The following is a 22,159-nucleotide window of genomic DNA, read 5'->3' on the forward strand; positions in this document are numbered from 1 at the left end:
TTACCTTGCAGCAAGCACTAAGGAGAATTTTGAAAAACACTGTAAACTTGTGCTTTTCTTTGCTAAGCAAGCTGGTGGGGTTTTTGTTTGTTGTTCCCCCCTCCCTCTCCTTTTTTTTTTAATTGGCATTCTGGGTTCTCTTCTGCTCTGTTTTATCTTTCTCAGATATGAATTTTTGTCTATTTGACAGTAGAGGAAAAAGTTGAACCCGCTTTTGTGCCATACTTTTGAAAGTTGAGCTTTTGTGATTTCCCCTCGCTGCCCCACCCCCTATTCAAGGCATTAATTCCAAGAAGCCAGTGTGTAAGCTTGAGTAAGAGGCTCTTGCAGATTTGCTTCAAAAGCTTGGAACTGTCAGTGCACTTTCAACAGGTGCATTAGTATTAAAGGTGGTTTGATTAGTCTTCACATTGATGCTAGTTCTTTTAATTTGGCATACTAGAACTTTTATAAAGCTTCATGTAAACTTGGATCTAAATCTTAATTTCTGTTCTTTCATACTTATTTGGAGAAAGAGAGTAATAATTTCTTTCAATTTCAGAAAATCTATCTGCTCTTTTCCTAAGCAGAGGAGACTAATGTTAATTTGGATATCTTGGAATGTATCCATAATGCTATAATGGTACATTTCAAATAACTAATTCTTTTGAGATTAAAGCTTTTCCTTTGCTGAATATTTTATTCTAAAAAGCTGAGACCTGTAGCGTATTAAGCTCTTAAGTTATACCAGTATCATACTCTTATATGCACAGCATCAGAAGGTCATTTTGTTGGATGAGAATCATTGCCAATATATGCTGTTAAAAGTGATGTTTTCAAGATAGTCCCGTCCATAATGGCATGCTTGCATGAGTATATTTTGCCAGTGCTTCAGGACTTCACTTGCAAGTTTTGGGAACAAGGCTATAGTTTGAGGAAAAACTTCATGGGGTACAGGAAGAAGTTAGCAAACTAAAATCATTAAGACACTTTTATCTTTCCAAAAATGTGATAGGAAGGAGAAGAACTTCTGAAGTCCTGACTCGATTGCATTTAGCAAGTACATGCGTCAGGTTAACTGAAAATCACCTGCTGTTTCTTGTGTGTCTTAACTATTTTGAGATCAGAGGGCTAGACTGCATAAAGGTATGGATTCATGTCTGTGGTGATCCCTACTTCAATGTGTGTATGATATGGGGCCATACTGCCATGGTATCTGGTGAGATTTCTAGGAGTCTTTATTTTTTTTTTTAAAAAATAGACTTAAAAGAAATTTGCTGAATTACATTCCTGAGCTATTTTCGCTATGCTGTTCTACTAGGATCTGTTGATACCTAGTCCGAGTGCTTTTGTGGCAGGGGGGGGGGAAAGTTGTAGAATTTGTACAGCAAATTTTGATACACCTCTGTAGATCCTGGAAAAATAACTCCCTGTATGCTAGTCTTAATTCTGAAGTGATTATATAAAGTATTTTTTATTATATCTTTAAAAATTAACAATAAATAAATTTTCCTAATTATGACTTTAGTCAGTCTGTTTTCTTTGGCAGGAACAAAACTTAACACATGTTCTACTGTTAGTAATGTTGAACAGATAGTCAATAGTGACTGAATTAAAACAAAAGTTTTGATGTTGTGGTGGAAGCCTTCAGGAATCACTTTCCGGGGTTGCTTATGTTACTGTTACAGAGGTCACTTGTTTACTAACAGTTTTCAAAGGCTTAACCTCATGGTGAGGGAGCCAAAGTCATTTCTTCTGCCTTGAAGTAGCTATAAAACTATATGCTATTTAATGCCTAATGTAGATTGATTGCAAGCCTAGTATAGTTAGTTTCCAACAACAGCTCTGCTTGAATTTGATTATAGTAGTATTGAACAGCAGAATTTCAGTAGTTTTGCACTCAAGTCGATTGAAGGAAGTTGGCAGCTTGAGGATCCTTGTAAATTTCTTGCTCATAGTAGCTTACGCTTACAAGTTGGAGGTAGATAGTTTAGAGGATACTAGCAAATTCTTAGCTTTGATAAATTTGGGAGTGAAATATGCTGGTATTTCTGGCTTTTTTTTAACCTAGAGGTAGGCTTTGTCACTTCAGGTGACATCTGTCATTGGATATTTTTTGTATCCTGATTGACAATTACTCTTTCTGAGAAAGCCATTGTCAGACTGGACCCAGGAAAGTCAGCGTTTAAGAAATGTTTCACTCCCTTTTGACTCACTTCTCTGTTTCCTTTTCAATCAGTAACACTTTGTTGCTAGAAATTCGAGGTTACTTTCTGAGGGAAGAGACCAAGACCAAATCCCATGGTGGAGGTAGTTTATATGACCTGTGTCTGCCAAACAGGACTTAATTAACCTTTAGTGCTAAAGGCACGATCTTTTTCCTTTCTCATTGATCCTAAACTCTTCCCCTGCCATGCCCACGTTTGAATATGTAGCTTCTCGGAGCATTTTCCAAGGACCAAAGAATTTTCTGTCCTTGATTGTCTGAATCGAAGACCTGATCTGGCAGTTTGAAATTAACTTTAGAAGGGATTCTTGTCATCAAGTGGCAACAGGTTCTGCAAATGTTGGTATGTTCCAGTGGAGGATATTACCATGGGGCCATTTAAACTTGCTGTCTGATGGCCATATGAGCATCACCCATTCTCTCTCTAGTTGAATAATTATCAGGCGCTGCCATGGGCTTCTGTTAATGGGAATTCAAACCCATGTGGTGTGCTGGTTTTTGTCAATGCTTATAGGTACTGTAAATACAAGTTCAATCATATTGTTGGTTCTAAGCACAAGAAAAATAGCTAGCAAGTCAGAAAACTTAAGATGGGACTTAATTGCACTTCCTAAAATGTTTTTCATAGGAGGCAATGTGGAAGGATGTCTCGGGCTTAGAGCTGCTAGGTTATGTTATTTAGAAATCCTTTTGCAACCCATTCAAGAATAAGCCTCATAGAATAAAAAGTGACTGAGGAAATTAGATTTACTAGTTTAATATAGGACCCTGTGTAACGGCTTATTGAAAATTCAGTATAGCATATAATCCTCAGATCATTTGACGATACACAGTATTACATATGTATGTGCCAATTAAGAGTTAAGTAGCAGTTTGTATAACATGTAGGTGATATATAATAATTCAAGAGATCATGAATAGCTTTAAATGAGAGATGGGAAGATTAGACCTTAAACTGAACATGTACAGTATCATCATCATGAAAGATCAATACTGCTTAGTGTTTGCTCTGTCACATTATTGTAGATTTAGACCATAAGAAAAGTGCTGCATAGTTCTGCACCTGTAGATGACTTCTAATGCTAACGTTTAATTGCTTTAATGTGTAAAATGTATATTTAAACTCTTAACAGTCCATTTAATCTTGATATATTAGAGGGAAAGTTAAGCAATCTGACCAGCTCTTTCCAAAAGCCTGCAGTAGTGATGTTGTGACATCTGTTGTGATGCTGCTCTTCTCTTTTCCCTTAACTGGCAGTGGGCATGACATCAGGTATGGCCTGAGAGTGCAGGATAATCACTGTTTCTTCAGGACTAGTTACGATTGCATGACTTTATTATAGAAAAAGGATAAATGAAATTAGATGTCAGAAGGTTGTAAGGACTGTTTTAACTTGTGCTATTGTAACTTTAAAGCTAGACTATATTTTAAAACTTAGGTCTTTAAGACTATGTATGGGATAAACCCTTATTCCTTGACAAGGAATAGGTACATGTAGAAATGAAAGTAGATGGGTAGGTATACTCCTGTTGATGAGCATGTTGACTTCCTGCTTTCTGCGTAGGAGTGTGCAGGACATAGGACTAAAATACTTATTAAAAAAAAAAACAAAACCTGTTCAAGTTATGAAAGTGCTGCTTCAGAGCGGTTTTGTTTCATGGAGAGGGAAAACCCATTTAGGCTTTGAGTAGATGAGAAATATACTAGAGCCAAAATACATATGTATAAAGAAAAAACCCAAAATAAATAAAACCCACCCTCCAGCTGAGCTGGGCTCCAAAGTGGCAGAGCACAAATTCTGTTAGTTTTAAAGTGCTTTTCAAGTCAGGTGGCGGTGTTTATCTTAGCCAGAAGGCTTTTAAGACTTACTGAGTCTTGGAATTTAAACAACCAACCTCAGGTCATGTAGCATAACAGTGTGGCATTTTCTGCTTAAATTTATGTTGCTGTTTTTTCTTAATGGTGATCCCACAATAAACAATATTGAGAAATGTGACTTAATGAATGTTCACTATAGGTGCTTAAAAATAGAAATTATCCCTGGAACTCTTAGATAAAACCAAAGGAACAAGTACAAAATGTGCCTTTGCACATAAGGAGAAGGGTATGGGAAAAATGGAAGAAGTTTCTACTTGCTTGAACTGCTTCACCCATTTTCTCCCCATTAGTTGATAGCAGAAGTGCTTGTTAAGGCACTGGAAAAGTGGACTTTGCTCTGGTCCTTCTCTTAAATGCACTTAGTTCCTCTCTAGAAAGCACGTCATTAGTAATGGTTAAATCACAGAGGGGAAAAATCTTGCTATTTATTTACCTGATGAGGGAGTTTTCTGAATAGTTGTAAACTTTGCAAGTATTATTGTGACTTTATGCTGACATTAGAAACAGTTGAATTGTTTGCTCATGGCATTTCTTCAAAAAAACTATTATAAGTAACACCCTCCCCCTTTCCCTGTACTTGGTTCCAGGGAATGCTAAAGAGAGGAGTGACTTGGCTTAGTTTTAAGTCTGGATCCAAGCATGTTGAATAACTTTGTCCCACGGGAGAATTAAAAAAAATGCAGCAGATGGCAGCAATGATGCATCAGACTTCCTATCCTTAAGAACAATGTATCTGCAGGCACTTTGAGGCTTCAGGTATTGGATAAGCTGGAGGGGGCAGGGTAGTCTTCCTCTTTTCTCACTTTGCAATTTCAAAGCAGACTTGCTGAGAGGGGATGTATTCCCTAGCCAATTCAGCAATCTTTTTTATGGTCAGAGGATTAGTGGTGAATAGGAAGTTTCCCCTGAAAGTTAGCCAATATGGTTCTTTCACGTATGCAAATCTGAGTCTGCCTATGGCATTTAAATTTATATGGCATTTAAGAATCTAAAACACATTATTTTTTTGTGATTCATTTGTCCTATAAGCAGAATACTTGTCTGGGGAGAAAAAGCTACATTGGCGGCCATATTACAGCTTTGCACTTTTTTGTGTTACACAGTATTTATAAAGAGAAGTAGGATAAGAAATGATTCAAAATAAATATTCAAATACCTTGCAAAAGCTTCAGAGAAGAGAATGGAAGCATTTCACACTGTATAAGGAAGAGAGATTCACCTCTAGTCTGTTTTATGCTGCTAAATGTGAACTCTACTATTACTGCAGGAGTGCTTCATAGTGACTGCAGTGCAGACTAAAGTGAAACATCTGAATTTCTAGAGTGCTTCTGCACTTCCTCAGTACTACCTTGTACTTGCAAGTTATTATCATAAGATTGTGAGCAGTCTGGGATAGCAAGTGCTTTTTTTTTCATGTTCTCTTCTACCTGATTTTAATCCAGCCTGGCCCTGCTTACTGTGGTTCAGTGCAGTGTCATTTTTTTTCCTCAGTCTTCAGGTTACAACAGGAAACAAAGTGCTTGCTTTTCTTTTGGTTCATTACTCTAAACAGATGTGAACTTAGTTTACCAACTAGATATGAATGAGTAAAAGAGGAACTGATGCTTAATTTACTTCTATGTTGATAGTAGTAGATTTTCTGTCAGAAGTAAAGTAAATGAAGGAGACTGAAGGGAAAAAGTGACTGTGGGCTTCTCTGGTAAAGATGGTAAAGATTGCCCCCCGCCCCCCCGCCTTGGAATTTTGGAAACAAAGCAGAAATCTTGCAGCGTGACAGTGACGGGGACCGTACAGACAACATAGATAAGACTGAATAATGTCTTAAGCCTTATGTAGGCTATGTGACTTGCCATGAAAGCAGCTGTAAAATAAGTCACAATGACAATCATGAAAAAAAAAAGTAATGATAGTGGAATATTAGAGCCTGGATCTCTGTGTTAAGCAGCCTTTACTCTGCAAGTATAGTTTACAATAGAAATTAAAATACATCTCTTACTAGTTAGTTGAAAGGCAACTGCTTTAATTAGCCTTAGTACCTCTATATACTACTGTATGAATACAATGAAGGCAAGTTGCCAGGCTATCTTAAAACTCTAGTTCAAGTACATCTTGATTAAACTTGCCATAAGGTGCACAACCAATTGAAAAATAGCACTCAGTTCAAGGTACAGCTGAAAGAACATTTGAAATAGAGTTCAAGGGTCTGTCTTGTCTTTCATGTGTGTTTTCAGTATCTTTTAAGTAACGCCGTAGAGTGGTGCTGTAGTGGTACAGTCTGCAAGCTCTCTGAAGGATGGGGTCCAAATGTGAAATAATAGCAATGGATTTGAGAGGAGGTCTGAGTGATGTAAGGTTATGTAAAGGCAAATAAGAACAACTCTGTTTAGAGCAGAAGAGATTGCTGGGTACTTCCAGCTTTTTTTACTGGGTTTTTATTTTTGAGGAAACAGAACCACTTTTTTAGCAAGTAAAGGGACTTACAGTAGTAGAAGTCTTCCAATATGTAAATACATGTGTAGAAAGATGTTCTTTGCCGTCATAAAGTCAGAAAGAAGTCTGTTTATATATAACAAAGAAAACTTACACTGGGGACAGACTTTTGGAAGAAGCAGCATTTAGTCAAACTACCTTTTAAATCTGTCTGAGTTTTTTTTGTAAAAGAATACACAAATTTTTTGGACATTAAGTATAATTAATCCTGACACAGTACCACGAGATTGCTAGATGATCGTGAGGCCCCTTCCAGTGCTGTAAGTCACTGAGGGATTATGTATTCTTTTTTTCATGCAGATAACGAATTAAAAAAAAGGCTTGGAACAGAATTAGCTTCTGATAACGTACAGTGACTGTTCAATGGAATACGTGAGGTCTTATCTATCTTTAGCCTGTTTTTCCTAAAGAAGTAATCTTGGTGTAGGTTCAGCTCTGGGGGAAGGGAGGACAAGGAGAAATTGGTCCAAAATGTGTTTGATCTAATAGCTTCCACTAGTTTAGTCTTCAAATCAGATTTAAACATGTGAAGCCAGACTGCATTTATCCTTGTATAGAAAGCGGGAGTTGTATTAAATATGAAGGCAAGCAGTTTTTTGGCACACATGGACATTGTGAAAGATGTCATTTAAATATTTTAATGATTTGGATGAAGGAAACTTCAGGAAATTAAACAATGGAAGTTCATAAGACTTGGTAATACTTGTAAACAGACTGTAATCTCATTAGGAGAATTATTTGGCTTGAAAATTACAGTGCATATGATGAAATACTAAAACATTGCTCCGCAACTGGGATTTGGACTTTGAGTGGCAATGACATATGAACCCCTGCATGGTTTTAAAGTGTGCTATTTTTGGCAGCTGGGTGTTGGCTTGTCTCCTCAGTAGCAGCAGAAAGTTAGTTTAGTGTATAGAGGAAGGTGATTTGCAATGAGAAGACTCCTCTGACACTACTTATTGAACATGGGCTGCTGCTTCAGTAAAGAATTGAGTAACAGCACGAATGAGGAGAAAACCGGCTTGTTACAAAAATCTGTGGAAGAGGAAGCACCAGAGTCAAGGATAAGTAAAACTTCATCTTCAATTTTAGGAACTGTGGAAAGCCAGGATCTGCATACAGTGGGAAGGACGGTTAATGGGGCAGCTGCGATAGTCAGCATTGAATGCGTTCGTAGTGATGATTACATAGCGTCAAATTCTAAATTTGGGTTCTGGGATAGAAAAGCAAAATATCCGTCGTACAAAAGCGTGGAGAATGCTCCACATGAGAGCTCTAGGAGAGCGTATGACAGACCTTTTAGCTTCTTTAATTCCTTTAGTCACCTCCTGAAGGTCTCTGGTACATATGGAAATGTGCAGAAAAGTGAAGAAAAGAAAGATAGGGTTATTAAAAAAAGAGTACCTAAAAAATCTAATAGTAATGGTCAGCACATGAACAATACAGAAAATATTAATAGTAAAATTAAAAATGAAAATGTAGCTGTAGAAGAGCATTGCTTGTTTGATCATATTTCTACTTCACATGTACCAGACATCCTAGACAAAGGCTTACGGGGTGAAATTTCCTTAAATAGAAATTTTCTGGAGGATTATGCAGTTACGTGTGACTATTCAAGGCAGAATGAAACAACAGTACACGTTGAAGACAGCGAGAGTGACAGCCTACAAAAGGTTTCAAGTTCACATAGAGAGATGTCTCCAACATTTTCCTGTCTTGATGTAGACGACAGGCAAAATACAAAAGATAGGGAGTTTTACAGTATTTGTGTTGTAGATGCTGAAGATCTGAGAGGGGATGAAGAGGTGCCAGCTACTGCGCATGAAGAGGCTGCAGCAGACGTAGATAACTCAGCTGTTACCGATGAACGAATGTGCAGCATGGCACGACCTCTAGACACTGGGGAGGAATTTCCAATGCAGCAGTCGGCACAAGTGGAAGCTAAGTTTAATTCACAGAAAGAACTGTTTGAGTATAAAAAAGAGGATAGGTCAAACATGCAGAAAAAGGAAACAAAGGAATATTGTAACATAGACATCCAGTCTTCTTATGATAACTTACTGGCTAACAGGTGTCAGGTGCGTAGGTTAAATACTGACAATACAGTAACAGATGGCTTAAGAGCGAAAGTATATGATGAAGTCGTCCCTGAGAATCGACAAGAGGAGGTATATACCATAGGTAATGCTGTCAGTTGGAATGAATCACTCCATAGAGCTTGTGATTCTGTAAAATTTGTAGATGCTGCTGAAGAGGACCAATACAGCCCTAATTCAGAAAACATGAAACACAGTGGTTGTATTTCCAGTGTATTGTTAAACACTGGAATATGTAATTCAGGAAAAATTGAGGGAAGTCATGATTCTGAGATTGTACCATTTGGTTTAAATAGACATCCCTCAAGTGTTGTAAGGGAAATAAATATTAAACAGATGGCAGAGAACATGAGGGGTAACTTCAAATTATCATTAGAGTTACATGAAATGGGCAATGATTCTTTTTTGGTGAGTCAACGTGTAGAAAAACTTGCTGAAGAAGGCTACTTCCTAAACCCAGAAAGTGAAGTAAACTCAAATCTGGAAAAGAGAACATTTCAAAGAACGTATGGTGATAGCCAAACATTTGCACCTGACTCCAGTGAACATCACAGTGTGTTGGAAGGATTCTTGAAAGATAAAGAGAAATGCACAGGTATAGTTTTGCATAGCTGTGAAGCTTTGAATGTGACTGAAATGCACGAAAACTTGGAAGAAAGTTCTGATTTCCAAACTCAAATTAAGGGTTGCACTGAAAACAAGACATCAACTGAAGTTGCAAACCATAGTGGCATGGAGGAAGATGTCTGTGTGAGTATCATTGAGCTGAAAGGCGACATGCTTGAGGAAGCTGGTTGCTTGAGTGGAACTCGATCATGGGTAAGTGGTGGCACTTTGACATCTCATGAACTACGTAACACAAGTGCAGATGAAATGTTCCTAAAGAAAAACAGCCTAGAATCTCAGATTTCACAAGAGTCATCAGGGAATAAAGGTAAAGTATGCAAATATTCAAATTCAGATAACAAAAATGGTGTCTCTTCTGTGTCTATGGAATGTGAGGATATGAATAAAATGGACATGAACTGTAGACAAGCTGAGGAACACGATGTATGTTCCTTCTGTGCAGTGAAAAATCAATGGAATGCAGGGACTGACTCAGCCACAATAGCTGGGGATATACTAGAATCTGTAAAACAGGCAAAATCTGAAGGTCACCTAAACGAGACAATTGATAACAAGGCAGAAAATGTAAAACAGAATTTGGATGCTAACATTGTTGATCATGATAAAAACATCTTAAATTGCAATAAAGGCTTGACTCAGGATCAGAATACTTACTCTAACTCCACTGTACCTGTAGCTTTGGACAATTGTATGTACAAGAGTGTAAAATTGATAGATGACACTAAAAATCTGAAAGATGCCAGTAATCTCTTACATAAAGCCCGTAATTGTTTACCTTCATTGTGTCAAAATTCATATTCTCACGTGCATAATAAACCAGTGGAAGAGCCTGAGTTATGTCACTGTGCCAGTCCAGAGCCAGAGGTCGGGAACACCCAAGTTTCTCTTGGGCCTTTTACTGAAGTAGGATCAGAAACTCATGAAAAAAGTATGTGTGATGTAAATGAATGTAACCTTCGGGATGGTGAAGTAAAACAGTGTGTCAGCATCCACTCAAAGGAGGAGAACCTCACTGGTTTTAGTATGACAGCTGGCAATCTAGAAGCTTTTACCATGGGGAATTTAAAGCAGTTAGAAGCCAAGACTACTGAACTGAAAAACACCAGTTACATATTAAATACTCAAATGAATGACTTGACCACAAGTTGGGAACAGATGCAGTCAGATCACAAGATTTTTTCAAACAAAGAGCTTGGAGTTTTTGTTGACCCAAAGCAGGTAGACAAATACGCTGCTACTCCTTCCTATGAAATACACAGTGCCTCTCCTGGTGCCGCAGGATTTCAGCGAGGCAGTGAGCGGTGTGTATTAGATCTGATGCAAGACGTATCAAGTGACCAAGAGCACTCCTATGAACTGGACAGACAAACTCCCCAAGTTGAAATATGGTCGCATTTCATTAGTCTTCAGACTGGCAATGCTGAATGGACAAATCAGCTATTTTCTGACACCGTCAGTGCTGGTAATGGTGAATATCTGATGAGCTTTTTATGGAATAATACAATTTCTAACACTACCGTGAAGAATGACAGACTATGTATAGTTAGTGAAAACTTCCAGGATGAACCTGAAGATTTAACAGGTGCTTCATATGCAGTGGGAAGATACCCGTATCAGCTGCTAGCACCAGAAAACTTTGGTACTTGGGGATGGCAAGATAAAAATGAACTTGTAAGTATTCTGCAGAAGTGATTTGATGTTAAAGCTTAAGGCCAAAGCTAGGAATTGGAATAAGCCAAGTCAAACTGTGGTTTCATTAGATAGTTAACTGTATCATATGCTGTTTTGTCCTGAAGCTGACCACTCTCTCTTTCCTTTGCAAAACCAAATGCTATACAGAATGTAGTAGTTCAAAATGTTGCTGAATATTGACTTTTTTTTTCTTTTTGGTTTTGTTTACCTTGTGTGAAAGTTTAAACGTTGGGCAAAGTATCTTGACTGCAGATTCTCAATTCTAGATGAACTTGAGATGAACACTTCAGTATGTGGAAGGGAAACTTTAAACAGGCTGTTAATAGTGCTCTTTACCTTCATATAGGAAGAAATGTTTGTGGATATCCTGAAATCTTAAAGTTCTTGCTTGGTAGCGATTAGGAAACCTTTTGCTCACTTCCGGAGATGGTCTTCTGAAGTGCTGTAGAAAGGAGTGGCTGCAGGAGAAGCGTGGGGAATGAGCTAGCCTGGATCTTGGCTAGCTGGGGTAAGAAAGAAACAAAGCCGACCTGTGGCAGCTACTGCTCCTCTTCCTTCCCCGCTGAGCAGAGTCAGCGCTTAGTATTGTTCTCCGCACCGACTGCGTTACAGCAGCTGCTCTGACCTTGCCCAGCAGTTGCAGTGCCGGCAGTGGATTGTACTAGAAGCTAAGTTTGCTATGTCCTGGGGGAAGTTTTTGTATTAAAAATGGAAACTGATGGAACTTGCTGTCATCTTTGAATCCTTACTATTCAAGTAGTTATGTCGAACACTTCCACTTATTGTGTCTTTTCTCTGTCATTCAGTAGATGTGTTTAAGTTGAGATTCCTTAGATCTTTTTACCTTCTAGATGTGTTTTCTGTGCACTATGATAATGACTGAGTGCACACGTTTCAGAGTAGTTAAAGCTTCATGGAATTCTGAAGTGCCTGTCTTAAACTCTATAATGTTCCTAGCATCCTTAAATTCACAAAACAAATTTTAATAAGCTTTTTTAGTATGTGCTATCATGAGCAATACTCTTTCCCAGTATAATCATCATATTAAAACACACCAAAGATTAAGTTATTCCATACCCAGAATACATGTTTTGCTCAAACATTAGTTAAACGAGAAAACTGTCTCATGTTACTATCAAAGTATCATAGATGCTGGCACTGCAGAGACCAGTCTTTCTGAAGTGCAAATATAATCATTTATATGATGGTTATATATAACCATATATGACCATTAAATGTGTCCATTTCCAATCCAGGTTAAAGGAGATTGGCCTAAGATGGTTTAACTGGATCTGGTAATTCATTCTTTTTGTCCTGCCTAGGGGAAAACTAACCTAAATTTTTGTTAATGCTCTGTTTTTTCTCTTGAAGTAATGACAGAAGTTGTTACGCACACCTCATTGCTTTCAATTTTCCATAATGCTTCCTTAAAACTGTTACATTTTTATATAAGTCCCCCCAAAAAAACCCTGTGCTTTTGTATTTTCTCAAATTTTTTATGTTATTTCGCAGAAACAGATAATATAATCAACATTGAGTTAAATGTGTATTTGAGAACTGCCTGAAGTCTAGGGCAAGTACAGGTTGAGTTAGTCTGTCAAAGGTGAAGAATGAAATGTTTGTTGTAGTTTGCTCTGCTTGGCTAGCCTTTTCTGGTGATTCTTAATCAGGGAAATGAATTCTGTGCTGCACAATTCAGTCGTTTTTGTACCTGAAACGATCATGGGATGGCAATTCAGTTAATACATTCCAATGTGAAAAAAACTTGACAATACAATCTTGAGTTGTACATCTGATACTGTTATTTAAACTGTTCGTATGTACGCACAGATGCGTGCTGTGCATCCACAAAGTGCATAATCAAAGAAATTTCTTTTTGTAGGAGTCAACCAAGGTTTCTGAGTTAAATCCTAATGCAAAGGTGTGGGGAAATCATATGTTACACTTGGAAGCAAGTGGTGCCACTGATGGTAGCGTGAGCAAAACGTGGGAAGAAATACCTGACCAACCTCCAGATTCTTGTAAAGAAGGTATGAGTAAGAATTTCTAGATGTTGCTTAAGCAAAAGGTAAAATTCAGTGCAGAACTTTCTCAATTTTAATTTCCTGTTAAAAAAATGAATGCAAATATGTAAGCAACTTTGCTTCAGATTTAGTTTTAATTATGAAGTTACTGTGATTAGAAGGAATGCTTTTTGAGTGTGTTTGTCATCTCTGCTGCAGGACTGGATGCCAATGGTGATGGCGACAAAAAGCATCAGAATGCAGTGCTGACAGAGCTGCCGGAGCCGTCACCAGCTGTTTCGGTGTCAGACCAGACAGATATGAACCCTTTGGCTCTCGATCATTCTGAGTATGAGTCTATGCATGAAAGCACCCAGACAGGTAAGAGAAAGCTGATACTTGGTTGGACTTGGTTTAAAAAAAGAAAACATATTTTTAGTTGAACAGTGGGCATCCATTAAAAAAAAAAAAAAAAGGAAACGCCCCCACTAAACAAACCCCAAACCAAAAAAAAAAAAACACCACTTTTGTTCTTCAATATATGCATTCTGTAAACAGACCCCAGAAAATCCTGTCTCTTTTGCTCTCAGGCTTAGACATATTTGGAAACCAGTCTCCTCCTGTTTGAATATAGGCCTTATGAGATACTGCACAGAATCGATCATAAGTTCTGGATATAACTGAGTATTGTTTTCTGAAATGTTATTCTGAATGCAAGTCCCTAGTGTAGGCGTTTACATTTAGATACCTACCTGTCTAAGCTGCATGTTTCTAGTTGGGCCCCAGGTACTGAGGTGAAATTCACATGCCATTTGTGTCTCAAGTAGTAATGTTAATGTGTTGAAAGATCAGTCCTGTACTTAAAATGCTAAAACAAGCAACAATTTCGTCTAACTTCTTTGCATTCTTTTTTAATGAACTCTCATGATTTTTAACAGTGCAACTGTTAGTAGCTGTAGTCTATACCAGATGGCATGTTTTAAGAAACTTGTGGAAATTAGCATAGAGATTCAGCCATGCTTGTATTTCACTGAAAGGGGCAGAAGGTCTGCAAGGTGCATGTAGGATTACTGCTTGAACTGAGATGAGGGATGGGAAAGAGAGGAAGATGTGCTGAGTGTTTCTTGAGATTCATGAGAGGTCTGCTCCTTGTTCATTGTGCTTAGCTAATTTTATAACATGTATTTAAAATGACCAGTATAGCATCCATAATTAGTTGGAAATCAAGACAATTGAAATCAGACACAGTTGTGGCATCATCCTTGCTTGTGTTGAAAACTGAAAGTTCTCTTTGATCCTTCTACTTAAAGGTACTATTGGGGAATATTAAATAATAACTAACTGGCAAATAGAAAATTATATTAATGGTGCCTCGCACTCTAGAAGGGAACAGTGTTCATCAGCTTAGTGTTAGAACTTGTCAGCACGTCCTTTAGGTGCCCAAAATAGTTAACTTTTAACAAGAGTCAAACAGTGTTGCAAAGCAGCTGAACAGCAGGAGGGATCTATTCATCTGATGAATAGTAATATAGGTAGTCCCAACTCTGAAATCCGATTTTTATTTTTTTAATTATTATTTTAAAAGATGCATATAACTTTGGTCTCTGCTAGGTTTTAGGCAAGGAAGAAAGAGGAGATGGGAAGGGGACATAGTGGTTAGTACGATATGTGTATTTCTCAGGTGTTGGTATTATCTACATCAGAATAGAACACGTGAAGGACAAAACGGTGGGAGGAAATTAGAAGTTGCTTTAGGAAGAAGAAAGGTTAAGGAGAGCTGAAGAAAAGGATGAAAGTTACTGAAGAAGGGTATAGAGGGTAATAGTTGGTGTGAAATACTTCTTAAAAAAACTAATTTACATTTATGTAACATGTTACTAAATGTTTTGTAAATCTCTAAACACCACACTAATCTTGTGATCTTTAAACAGTTTTCCCACTGACGCAATTAGTTTACCCTCAACTGACTGTAGGATATTGAGTCTAAACTAAAATGAACATGAAATTAGTGTTTTCCATGTGATAATTTTGAAACTTCCAAGTAGAAGAAAAAAATTACTTTCTCTTCCTTAACCAAGAGATTGTTAATTGATCACACATCTGTTGTTAATTGATTGGATATCTGCTGATATTTCATAACTATGTTTTTGAAACTCTTTTCTGAATTAGTGTGTTGGGAATTTAGAGTGAGGCCAGAAGTACAAAGTGCCTCCATTACATTGCTTGCTTGCTATATTAGTCAGCTGCATTAGTCAGGGTTTAGTCAGCTAGAAATTGGTTAGTTTCCTAAGACTGGAAGACGGATATACCAGCTAAATCAGTTCAGTATTTACTTTGAGATGTGTTTGTAGCTGCTTTTCTGAAACTGCTTCAAATTTTTATGTATTTGGAGAACAGAGGTTAACAAGTGAAGTCAGATACGGTTTTTCTTTTTTGTCTTAACAAGTGTTCCTGTGCAATTTTGGTGGGTGGTGAATTAAGGCACAATGAACATTTATTGAATTTGAAAATTTGTTACTAGTTATACAGCCAGTGATAGACATGATGGCTTGATTAAAATATCTATTGTGTAATATAGCAGAACTAAATTTAAACTTAAGTATTTTAATTATTAGGTGGAAACGAACAGTTGCAGCCAGAAGGTCAGGAAGATTTACGAGAATTACTGAAAAAAACACTGGAATTCTGCTTATCTAGGTATGTATATACCTAAATGTAGCAAACTGGAGGATAACTAACAAGATCCAGTACCTAACTTGGGATGTATGTTAATATATTTCACAGCTGTCACTTAAAACTGAGTGGAAAGGATGAGAATTTGGGGGAAGTAACACACAAATTCCAGAGTATCGTATTGATGTACCTCTTAAAGCTTATGTGAAACTTCTGGGCCTAAAACAAACTAGCAAATATATTGTTTTGAAGTGAGAGTAGTTAAAAGCAATTACAGATCAGGTGAATTTTTTTATGACTGTTACTGGTTTTTTTCAAATTAAAACTGAGTAGGTTAAGCTATTTGGTAAGCTTTGTTTAAAAGATGCATATAACTTTGGTCTCTGCTAGGTTTTAGGCAAGGAAGAAAGAGGAGATGGGAAGGGGACATAGTGGTTAGTACGATATGTGTATTTCTCAGGTGTTGGTATTATCTACATCAGAATAGAACACGTGAAGGACAAAACGGTGGGAGGAAATTAGAAGTTGCTTTAGGAAGAAGAAAGGTTAAGGAGAGCTGAAGAAAAGGATGAAAGTTACTGAAGAAGGGTATAGAGGGTAATAGTTGGTGTGAAATACTTCTTAAAAAAACTAATTTACATTTATGTAACATGTTACTAAATGTTTTGTAAATCTCTAAACACCACACTAATCTTGTGATCTTTAAACAGTTTTCCCACTGACGCAATTAGTTTACCCTCAACTGACTGTAGGATATTGAGTCTAAACTAAAATGAACATGAAATTAGTGTTTTCCATGTGATAATTTTGAAACTTCCAAGTAGAAGAAAAAAATTACTTTCTCTTCCTTAACCAAGAGATTGTTAATTGATCACACATCTGTTGTTAATTGATTGGATATCTGCTGATATTTCATAACTATGTTTTTGAAACTCTTTTCTGAATTAGTGTGTTGGGAATTTAGAGTGAGGCCAGAAGTACAAAGTGCCTCCATTACATTGCTTGCTTGCTATATTAGTCAGCTGCATTAGTCAGGGTTTAGTCAGCTAGAAATTGGTTAGTTTCCTAAGACTGGAAGACGGATATACCAGCTAAATCAGTTCAGTATTTACTTTGAGATGTGTTTGTAGCTGCTTTTCTGAAACTGCTTCAAATTTTTATGTATTTGGAGAACAGAGGTTAACAAGTGAAGTCAGATACGGTTTTTCTTTTTTGTCTTAACAAGTGTTCCTGTGCAATTTTGGTGGGTGGTGAATTAAGGCACAATGAACATTTATTGAATTTGAAAATTTGTTACTAGTTATACAGCCAGTGATAGACATGATGGCTTGATTAAAATATCTATTGTGTAATATAGCAGAACTAAATTTAAACTTAAGTATTTTAATTATTAGGTGGAAACGAACAGTTGCAGCCAGAAGGTCAGGAAGATTTACGAGAATTACTGAAAAAAACACTGGAATTCTGCTTATCTAGGTATGTATATACCTAAATGTAGCAAACTGGAGGATAACTAACAAGATCCAGTACCTAACTTGGGATGTATGTTAATATATTTCACAGCTGTCACTTAAAACTGAGTGGAAAGGATGAGAATTTGGGGGAAGTAACACACAAATTCCAGAGTATCGTATTGATGTACCTCTTAAAGCTTATGTGAAACTTCTGGGCCTAAAACAAACTAGCAAATATATTGTTTTGAAGTGAGAGTAGTTAAAAGCAATTACAGATCAGGTGAATTTTTTTATGACTGTTACTGGTTTTTTTCAAATTTTAAAACTGAAGGTTAAGCCATTTGGTAAGCTTTGTTTAAGCTAATAGTTTTAAAATTTGCATTGATACAAACTAGTATTTTTGTATGTGCATTTGTAGATCCCTTTATACTTTAAGGATTAATTTAAAAAAAGAAAAAAAACCAAAAAATTAAGGAATCTGAATCATACACATTCCAGTATAGAATGATGCAAGATCATCAGAGCAGTTTACTTGTACTTAATTATTCTCAGTGCTTGTGTCTAGATAAAAACATCCTAAACACGTCTTAATAGCCTAGAACAATTCCTAATCTGTATACTCCTGCATAACCAGTTAGAGTCAGTGGTCATTTGGAGTAATAAACTCCTAACAATATTACATGTTTGTGGGGGTAATGTACTGCCTGAACAGGAAGATGCCAATACTGTTGCATGAAGGAAAAAAAAGACACTTTCATGTTTTCTAGGAAGTGAAATATAGTGGGTGAATGGACTGGGGAGTTGGTGAAATGCTGAAAACAAAATTTAGAATCTGTAGAAGGCAGATTCTTATGTGATGAGTTTTTGTCTCAAGTTTATTGGCAAAAGTTACATCTGTGACATTTCCCCCTTTTTTTTTTTCTCCCAACAGAGAAAATCTTGCCAGTGACATGTACCTTATATCACAGATGGACAGTGATCAGTATGTGCCAATAATGACAGTAGCAAACCTTGATCATGTCAAGAAACTCAGTACTGATATGGATTTGATTGTTGAAGTGCTGAGATGTAAGTAAAAATCCTTCGATGCTAGAAAGCATTTTGGTTATTGCCGTAGGACTGTTAATCCAGATTTTCACTCTCTCTTCCTTCTTTTGTTATGTATCGCAATAAAATGCCATCCTTTTTCTGTAAAGCACTAAATAGAGCAAGCAGCTTCCAGTTTAGACCATCACAATTATAGGACTGCAGTTTTATCAAAGCTACTTCACACTTGAGGTATTGAGTAATGATCTGTGAGTTCAAATTCTCAGAAAAGGCTACTGGACGTTACCACTAAGGTAAGAATCAAAAAAAGAGCATGACTCAGTATGTGCCTTAGATGAAAAAGCTAATGAATTGGGATATTCTAGGCTGGAAGAGTAGGAAGAGTGTGGAGATTTTAAGGAACATGTCTACTCAGTTTCATATGTCTGAAAGTATCCTCAGTCATCTTCTTGGTTTTTAATGTTCAAAAATATTTTAAGTTTAGCACAAAAAGCTTTGCATTGTAAAACTGTCCACAGCATCTTTCGGTGTTGCAAAGCTATTATGATTGCTGACAGCTGAAGTACATTTTTGTCTTTTCTCTCTTAGCGTTGCCTTTAGTCCAAGTGGATGAGAAGGGAGAAAAAGTTAGGCCAAATCAGAATCGCTGTATTGTGATTTTACGTGAAGTACCTGAATCTACCCCCATTGAAGTAAGTGTTTAATTGTTCGGTAAAGAATGCTTTTCCCTTAGGATTTGGAAGTTAGACTTCTTCCAGATTTCAATAAGTATATCACATTTCTTACTACATTGTTAGTTAATGTCTCACAACGTTTCTAAACCTGAGTTTATTGCGTGTGTTTGGATAATAAATATATTTGATAGAAGCACGTCACTCATGGGAAGACTGTGGTAAAACCTGTAGCTCTGCAGAGGGATGAAAAACTGACAATGCTGTGTTTGGTAGAGACACCATAATTGTCTTGGACTCTGGCTTATCTATACGCACTTAGTGCTCAGCTCTTTGGATAAATAGCAAACAAAGATGAGGGAAGGTAAGTCTTAGAATGGAAAATGCCACTGCTGCACCTTGAAGCTTGTTAGGGTAAAGTACTTAAAGCTTTGCAAACATTTCCATAATGCTGAGGGTAGAGGTGTCAACAAGTTGCTAAGGATCTCTGCTGGCTTGTGGAATGAGTGCGAGAGCGGAGAATTTGATTGTTTGAAAGACATTCAATGCAACTCTGATGTAGCTGGGACTATGACTAATGGAAAGACTAGAAAAAAATGTTTGGGCCATAGATTAAACCATCTTGAATTTTCAAAAAGGAGGAGAAGGCACAGATTCTTGATGATGGGGAGATATTTTAATTTCCCCTCTATTTAATTTTACAAGGAAGAATAAAGATTCTAAAAGAGTTGCTGCTCTTAATAGTCTTCATACAAAAATAAAAAGTACTGCAGATTAAAAATTATAATAGAGGTAAGTGGCCTTAGTAAACAGAAGCATGAAACAATGCTAAAAGGAATTGGAGGGAAGAGGTTAGATATGCTATACACATAGCTTAAAAATATGAGCTGCGTTTAGCTTTCTAAATGAAATGTAACCTTTCAAAGACTGCCTAGCTTTTAATATTATCGTTTGGGGTTTTTTCCCCTGTTATCAGTTTGTCGGGTTGGATATATTAGTACTGGGTGGTCACTCTTAAATGCTTAACAACAACAAAGTTCTGAGGAGTCTTTATTTTCAAAAGAGGTGGTCCGAAGTGAAGTGTTTTATACATTATGTGTTTACATTTGCCAGACTGGAAAATCTATACTTAACCCGACAGATTTAATAGGATACATTTTTCTGGCGTAGCATGGTCAGCAAAGTTACAAAATACTGTAAGGCCTCCCAAGTTGCATTGCTTTTTGATGCTGCTGGCCTCAACTCTGTGACAAAAATAAATAATATGTAAATGGATTAAAACAAATATAAAGTCCAAGGTGTTTTTTCTGTCAAAACTAGCTGATTGTTTTTGAGGTAACATAAACCCTGTTTCAAATATATTAATCTGTAGACACTTGAGTTAAAGGGTATCTCCAGGTTTCTGCTGAAAGGGCAGGGTTTTCCTATCCCGTGCAGTATGCAGGGGTTTTCGTGTGGCACCATCGTTTTGGAGACAGGGGAGAAATAGACATTTTTCTGCACTTGATGCCAATTTTAAGTGTGTGTCTATGGCCTAAATAGCTTATCTCCCCTGAATTAAAGGGAGCATGCAACTTCTACTTGCAGTATGGCCTTAGATGATGCTTGTTTGAATTCCTTCTAGCTAGCGGGGAGATTGGAGAGAGTTAACGCTACTGCAGGTGTTCTGAAGTTCTCCGTTCTGTTTTGTACGTCTGAAAGTGCTTTTTATCTTTCTTACCTGGGGTTCCAGAGTTGTGCACTTTAAATTGATGTTTTCTTCTGTCCATCTGTTTGTTTTTTTTTCTCCCACCCTTTTCTCTCCTTCTTATCAAAACCACTTTCCTTAGGAGGTTGAAGCACTTTTCAAAGGAGATAATTTGCCTAAGTTTATCAACTGTGAGTTTGCCTATAATGACAATTGGTTCATCACGTTTGAATCAGAAGCTGATGCACAGCAGGTAACACTATTTTTTTGAAGCATTTTAGAATATAACAATAAACAAGGATGGGATGAGGGTGGATTGACGGGTTGTAAACTGTATTACAAATGTGTAACAATTTCAAAAGAAAAATACCCAAACCTCTCAAACCAGTAATGCTTCCACTTAGCTAATATCCTGTTATCAGTACTACTAAACATAACCCTCTAAGAGTTTTATCTTGCTTGCATATCCTGGCTTCCTGGCCAAAGCTATAATTTTTTGTACTAAGAACATTGGTATTTTGGATGACACATTGAAATGCTTCAATCGTAAGAATTTAAATCTTGTTTTAATCCTACTGGAGCATTTCTGCAATAACAACTTAAATCTTGCCAAATGCAGATTACATATGAGGGGTTTTCTTTAATCCAACATTAGCAGACACTTCAAGAATTATTGTTAGGCTTAGCCTGTCAAAACTTAAGTTTCCTTTGTTTAAATTATATTTGATAAATTTTATAATTACTTTTTTAAAGGCTTACAGATACCTTAGAGAAGAAGTGAAAACTTTCCAAGGAAAACCGATTAAGGTAAATAGAGCTTTATGGGTTTTTTGGGGCATGTGTGTATATGTTCTGTTTTTTGTGGGACTCGCTGTGTGTTCTAATATAAATTTAAGTTGTCCAATCTCAGCAGCCATTTGACCAGGAGATGGGTTTTGAAATGTAGCACATGCCATTTTACTTCCCCTTTTCCTCCTTTCTGGCAGCAGTATATCCATTCCAGCATCAGGCCAGCAGGGAAGCGTTCAGCTGTTCTGCCTTCCTTGAAGGAGAAAGCAAGTGACTGACAAGTGTCCAGTAAAAGTTTGAGAGCTGCTAGTTTGAACCATCCTGATTTAATTTGAAAGGCTGCTGTAATAAATAATCTAATCTCCTTTGCAGGCAAGGATAAAAGCAAAGGCAATAGCTATAAACACATTTTTGCCAAAGAATGGATATAGACCTCTGGATATGAACCTCTACACGCAGCAGCGTTACACAACATCCTTTTACTTACCTCCAGTATACAGTCCCCATCAGCAGTTTCCATTGTACAGCTTAATTGGCCCACAGACCTGGTCAGCCACGCACAGCTACCTTGACCCTTCGTTGGTAAGTCTCTTGATTATGAAACAGTTGCATTCTTTTCAAAGTTGGTATTCTTTTCTTATGAAGTCTTGGGGTGTAGGAAGCATATGTATCCTGAAGAGGGGGGTTTAAGATACTGATTCTTCTTGAAAAACAGTTCTTCAAAATTCTTCCTGTGGTGTACAAGATTAATTTGAAAATTGCATCTGGTGTCAGACTGCAGTGTGATTCTCTTCTTAACCTTTTAGTTTTTGAGGCAATTCTTTACTAAAGATTATTAATTAACC

At 37.0% G+C, this 22,159-nt stretch overlaps 1 protein-coding gene across 6 annotated transcripts in view; it reads left to right on the forward strand.

Moving 5' to 3' along the window:
- Positions 1–22,159, forward strand: part of LARP4B (La ribonucleoprotein domain family member 4B) — a 43,552-nt gene that overhangs the window by 938 nt on the left and 20,455 nt on the right. For 2 of the 6 annotated variants that reach the window (XM_009278649.2, XM_009278650.2), the window contains exons 1-9: positions 7,300–10,969; positions 12,873–13,020; positions 13,213–13,374; positions 15,609–15,690; positions 18,052–18,188; positions 18,756–18,859; positions 20,668–20,778; positions 21,279–21,332; positions 21,687–21,896. In XM_009278649.2, the coding sequence (XP_009276924.1) occupies positions 7,541–10,969; positions 12,873–13,020; positions 13,213–13,374; positions 15,609–15,690; positions 18,052–18,188; positions 18,756–18,859; positions 20,668–20,778; positions 21,279–21,332; positions 21,687–21,896 (4,437 nt within the window). In that variant the 5' untranslated portion in view covers positions 7,300–7,540. Of the gene's footprint in view, positions 1–7,281; positions 10,970–11,336; positions 11,562–12,872; positions 13,021–13,212; positions 13,375–15,608; positions 15,691–18,051; positions 18,189–18,755; positions 18,860–20,667; positions 20,779–21,278; positions 21,333–21,686; positions 21,897–22,159 lie in introns of those variants that run through there. The other 4 variants (XM_009278652.1, XM_009278651.2, XM_009278653.1 and 1 more) reach the window with 4 other exon arrangements.

The sequence above is a fragment of the Aptenodytes forsteri genome, unplaced genomic scaffold (assembly GCF_000699145.1).
Source record: "Aptenodytes forsteri isolate BGI_AS27 unplaced genomic scaffold, ASM69914v1 Scaffold257, whole genome shotgun sequence".
In the NCBI taxonomy this organism is placed as follows: domain Eukaryota; kingdom Metazoa; phylum Chordata; class Aves; order Sphenisciformes; family Spheniscidae; genus Aptenodytes; species Aptenodytes forsteri.